Here is a 4,557-nt window from a genome sequence, read left to right on the forward strand (position 1 = left end):
ATGCAGAATAATGAGAGGCTTTTGTGACATCCTCCTTCCCATCCCACCCTCCTGCAAGATTTCTCTTGTCCCAGGCCAACCAAAGGGGAGTGCTTCCTGCCTTAGGTAATGGAAAGTCTATCAAAACCAAAAACTCATTGCAGTGATTCCCCATAGTTTCTAAAAAGAAAGGAAAAGTAAAAGGCTAGGACCCTTAATCATTTCTGCAACTACTGTCCAACTTTCAGTGGTAGAATCTTTCAAACCCCTTCTGTTCTCTTCCCCAACCTTTTGAGCCACCCAAAAATTCCAGATATTTGCTAGTCCTCGGGAGCTGTTTTTGTTTGTTTGTTTTGGAGGGGATGCGTTTTCTGCTAAATTACATTGTTCTGCCAGCAGAATTCCACTGCTGGATACTGCCCATACAATCAAAATCTAAAACTACTGCCACTAAAGGGTTGGTCATAGTGACATTATTTAACTAAATAAGCCAAACTAAGCATAGACCTGCATTCCCCCCCCCCCCTTTCAATGAATCTAGCAGCCAGAGTCTTCAGCAATCAACACACTTCATATCTATCCAACCTCTCCTGGGGATGCTGGCATTTAGTCTCCATGCCAACAGAAACAGCCCTTTGATGATGGATGGTACAGGGCAATAGGACGCGGCAGGCTTCAGGCTTTAATACAGATGCTAAAATGAATTATTGGATGGCCTCAATTTTCTTGACACTTATGCAAAGGAGGCTTCAAGGAAGCTATGTAATTATAGCTGAAGCCAAATTTGCTTTGGAAAACTGTGGTACACAATAACTCACTCAAGATCTCTTCTCAAGACTTATTTCACACTTTCTCAGAAGTAGATAAAGAAAAGCTCTCTTCAGTAACCAGGTGAAGACTTCTTTACTTCTGCCTTTAATCTTTTCAGTAACTTTTTCTAGATAGTTTATCACTGCAAACAGACTAATGTCTCCTCAAAACCTATATGCATTTAACAAAGAAACTGTTCCAGCAGCCTATTGTTAGTTGCCTATTCTGTATATGGCATTCATTAAAGAGATAGCAGCTTCTTCACAGAATTAAGTACTAGTAGGCTAACAGAATGAGTGACAGGCCCTAGCATAATCTCTAATCTACTGTGTAACTTTTACGTCATTCTCAAAGGGAATTTAGGGCAGAAAATCTAAAACAAAAGTAAAAAGCTACCAGTTTTATCAGTCTTAGACTTTTCTAAACAAAGGAGCAGTGTAGCAACTTGAATGCTACGATTTCATTCTCGCATGGGATCCTTACAGTTCTTTCAAGTTGTTCTCTGTACTCTGAGAGCAAAGGTGTTGTGCAAAAATGGGAAAAAATCAACTGCCTTTTGTTTGAAAAGTAAACAAGGCACAGAGTCTCCAAAGGCTTCACACTATTGTAACGATTAAGTCAAAGTTTCTGAAGTCCAGAGGAGCAGTCACAGAACTCCCACAGGAAGACATATACGTGGTGTCTGTGTGCATATACCCACCTACTCTCATGTAGTTTTAAAAACATAATGATAAAAAAGTTCTTGGATGTAAACTACCCTGATATCAAAGTCTGTCTCATCTCTATGTATGTTTGATATTTTCTGTGCTCTAATAAATCACACATGAGGAGAGACAGCACTAAGCTACACTCTTGCCCAAACAAACAAACACACATCCCCAAATTTTCACACAAATAATCCTGCTGTAGAGGCCAGGCTTAAAACATATTGCTTGGATGGTTCAATCTTGAGAGCAGCAACTGGATCAAGTAACTGGAACCCTAGGCCACTTGGCCAAAGTTCTCCTTCAATTTACATAGTCCGAAAAACCCACAAAAAACTATATTCTCCTTCACTGCTGCCAGCTTTTCTCAGGGCCTGAGGTGCACAGTCCACTGTCTGTATCAGCACAGAAACACTGCTGGGAAAGATTCTTCACAGTGAAGGTTTCACCATTTCTGTTCTTCTGTTTTGCTCCCTTCTTCTTTCAGGCTGGATCTAGAACTCCCATGTTTCCAGCCACCTAAGTCCTGCCATTGGGCTGTTGGTATCAGAAGCCAGAGGTCCTACCATCCCATAGGAGAGAGGGTGGAAGAGGTAGAAGCTGTGGAACAAGATTGATATATGAACCAAATTTCCTGATATCCCATGTCACAAACAGAGCACACCTCAGCATCCCATCCCATCCCATAGAGTTGGGAAGGAGATCCGCAGCCCTTTTGATATGTTGGGCTACAACTCCCATCATCCCCAATGTTGACTAAGCTGCTGGGCTGGACAGAAGATGCAATCCAGCAATATCAGGAGGGCCACATGATCCTCATCCGTGCCACAGCACCATTCATGACCAATGAATTATATAATCATAGTGACAACCAGAATGGTATACTGATTTGATGTTGGACTATGACTCCGGAGACTAGGATTGAAATCCCTGTTCAGCCATGGAAACACACTGGGCGACTTTGGGCAAGTCACATTCTCTCAGCCTCAGAGGAAGGCAAAGGCAACACACACGCACCCTCGGAACAAATCATGCAAAGAAAACCCTGTGATAGGTTTGCCTCAGAGTCACCATAAGTCAGAAACAGTGTGAAGACACACAACAAACACAGCAGTACTTTGGGACCTTGAAAATTAGATCAGTGTCCATTCAGATGTACTGTCCACTGAACTCTGCAATCAAAGATAGTGGGTAACTAAAAATAAATAAATAAAAGCTTCCTATATTATTGTATTGAGAGAGTACAAGGATGTGTGAAAAGAAAGTGGCACCTGAAACTTTAATAAATTAGGATTGCTGCTTTCTAAGCAATTCAAATGAGGCAGCTTCTGAAAATTAACACAAGTCAATATCCAAGGCCATCTCCTATGAAAGTAACTCCACCCATTGTGAAAACTACTCAATAGCTTACTGCTATTTCCTGAAATTGTTTTTTAGGGTTTGGTTGGTCTACAAAGGCCCTTCTCTCAAGACCATTTGATCACATGAATGTTGAGGAGACATCATTACACAAAAGTCCTCCAAGTAAAAATAATGATTTTAGCTATGTGTTAACAATTTAGGAACAAATTCTCACCTATACATACTGAGCAGGATCAATATCACTATCCCATATTTGTAAACTTTTCTCCTTTGGATGCTGCATGACTGGGGCCCAGCCCAGAATTTCAGAAATACATCCCAGGTAATCCCTGAGTGAGTAAGAGAAGAGGGAAAGTTGGACAGGCACAATGGAACTTGAAATAATCCATGTAAATTTTAGTAATAATGTCAAGACAAGGCTGCATCTTATCAATAACCTGTAGCCATCATGTAATCATGTTTTGGCCTGGTACTATTAATATCAATTAAAAGGATGAAAACCCAATTCTATTTCATTTCTGAAAGAGTTCTCTCATGGTGAATCTTCTAAAGCGAATATTGTTTATTTTACCAGAAAATACTTCCAGCAAAAAGAAGCGTCCAATAAAATCATGTATTTTCAGTACTACAGTATGTTGATACCAACTCTGTCTCCTGCAATTCTTTCTCTAAAAAAAGGAATCTTCAAGCTAAAATAAGCACTTTGCTTTATTAAGACAGTGCCTTGCAAAATGCAAGATAAAATAAAATGATAAAAAAAGAAATCTACAGCTGTAGAACAGATATATTAATATATCAGAATGAGAATACTTTTAAAAATAGTTTTAAACAGCTCACCAATATTTTTAATAAATAGACAAATATAACACAATCTAAAATACAGATTAACGTTACACCACTTTTGGGGCAAGTTGTTTTAGAATTCCCTTCACCAAAACTGTACGGATTATTCATCCTTTTATCAATGTCACAAATGGGAAAATTAAGATGAAGTTGCTCAAGGCTGACAAATAACAGCTGGTGTTCTATGTCCAAGTCTCCCATACCAAGTTTGAAGCTATACTGATCTTGATCACAAAAATGCAATTTACTGGGGATTTTTTCAACCATTTTTCAAGAAGAAACATAGTCATGTTACAGACCGCCCAGAAGGGGCGGTCTGCCACTGCCGCCATTTGCAGCACGGAGGAGCCCCAGCATCCAAACCGCGAGGCTCCTCCGCACTGCAAATAAGAAGCGCCAAAATGGCACTTCTCTTTGCAGCACAGATATGATGCCGTGAGGCGCCAATGGCACACTCGCAGCATCATATGTGCCGCGTGGTGTGGACGCAGCATGTCCGCTACGTAAAGATGGCGCCCCCCCGTGTGGAATGGGCACCACCATTTTGTACGGACTCAGTCCGTATTAGGGTTAGGGGCGTCCAGAAGGGATGCCCCTTTCTAACCCTAATACGGACCCAGTCCGTACTTTATGCCCATCTGTAACGGGCCATAGTTATCTATTGTACTCAGCCTTTTTAAGGCTCTCTGTAATCTAGTCTACCATGGCATTAAGTTCTTGCTGTGTAAAAGACTTGTGAAATATACCTGTCAACATAGTGGAGAAAAGCATGGCAGGAAAATAATGATGAAAATAGAGCACCCGTCCCATCATGAAGAAAGGAAGATAATGAAGAAGCCATCCCAGCATAACTCTTCCT

The 4,557-nt window shown here is 40.7% G+C and overlaps 1 protein-coding gene across 6 annotated transcripts in view; it reads right to left on the reverse strand.

Annotated features, from left to right (window-relative positions):
* Positions 1-318: 318 nt before the first annotated feature.
* Positions 319-4,557, reverse strand: part of POMT2 (protein O-mannosyltransferase 2) — a 45,647-nt gene continuing 41,408 nt past the window's right edge. For 5 of the 6 annotated variants that reach the window (XM_042437747.1, XM_042437728.1, XM_042437737.1 and 2 more), the window contains 2 exons: positions 3,070-3,184; positions 319-2,093 (listed from right to left, as the gene is read on the reverse strand). In XM_042437747.1, the coding sequence (XP_042293681.1) occupies positions 1,988-2,093; positions 3,070-3,184 (221 nt within the window). In that variant the 3' untranslated portion in view covers positions 319-1,987. Of the gene's footprint in view, positions 2,094-3,069; positions 3,185-4,444; positions 4,550-4,557 lie in introns of all 6 variants that reach the window. The other variant, XM_042437769.1, reaches the window with a different exon arrangement.

This window comes from Sceloporus undulatus, chromosome 1 (assembly GCF_019175285.1).
Source record: "Sceloporus undulatus isolate JIND9_A2432 ecotype Alabama chromosome 1, SceUnd_v1.1, whole genome shotgun sequence".
Taxonomy (NCBI): domain Eukaryota; kingdom Metazoa; phylum Chordata; class Lepidosauria; order Squamata; family Phrynosomatidae; genus Sceloporus; species Sceloporus undulatus.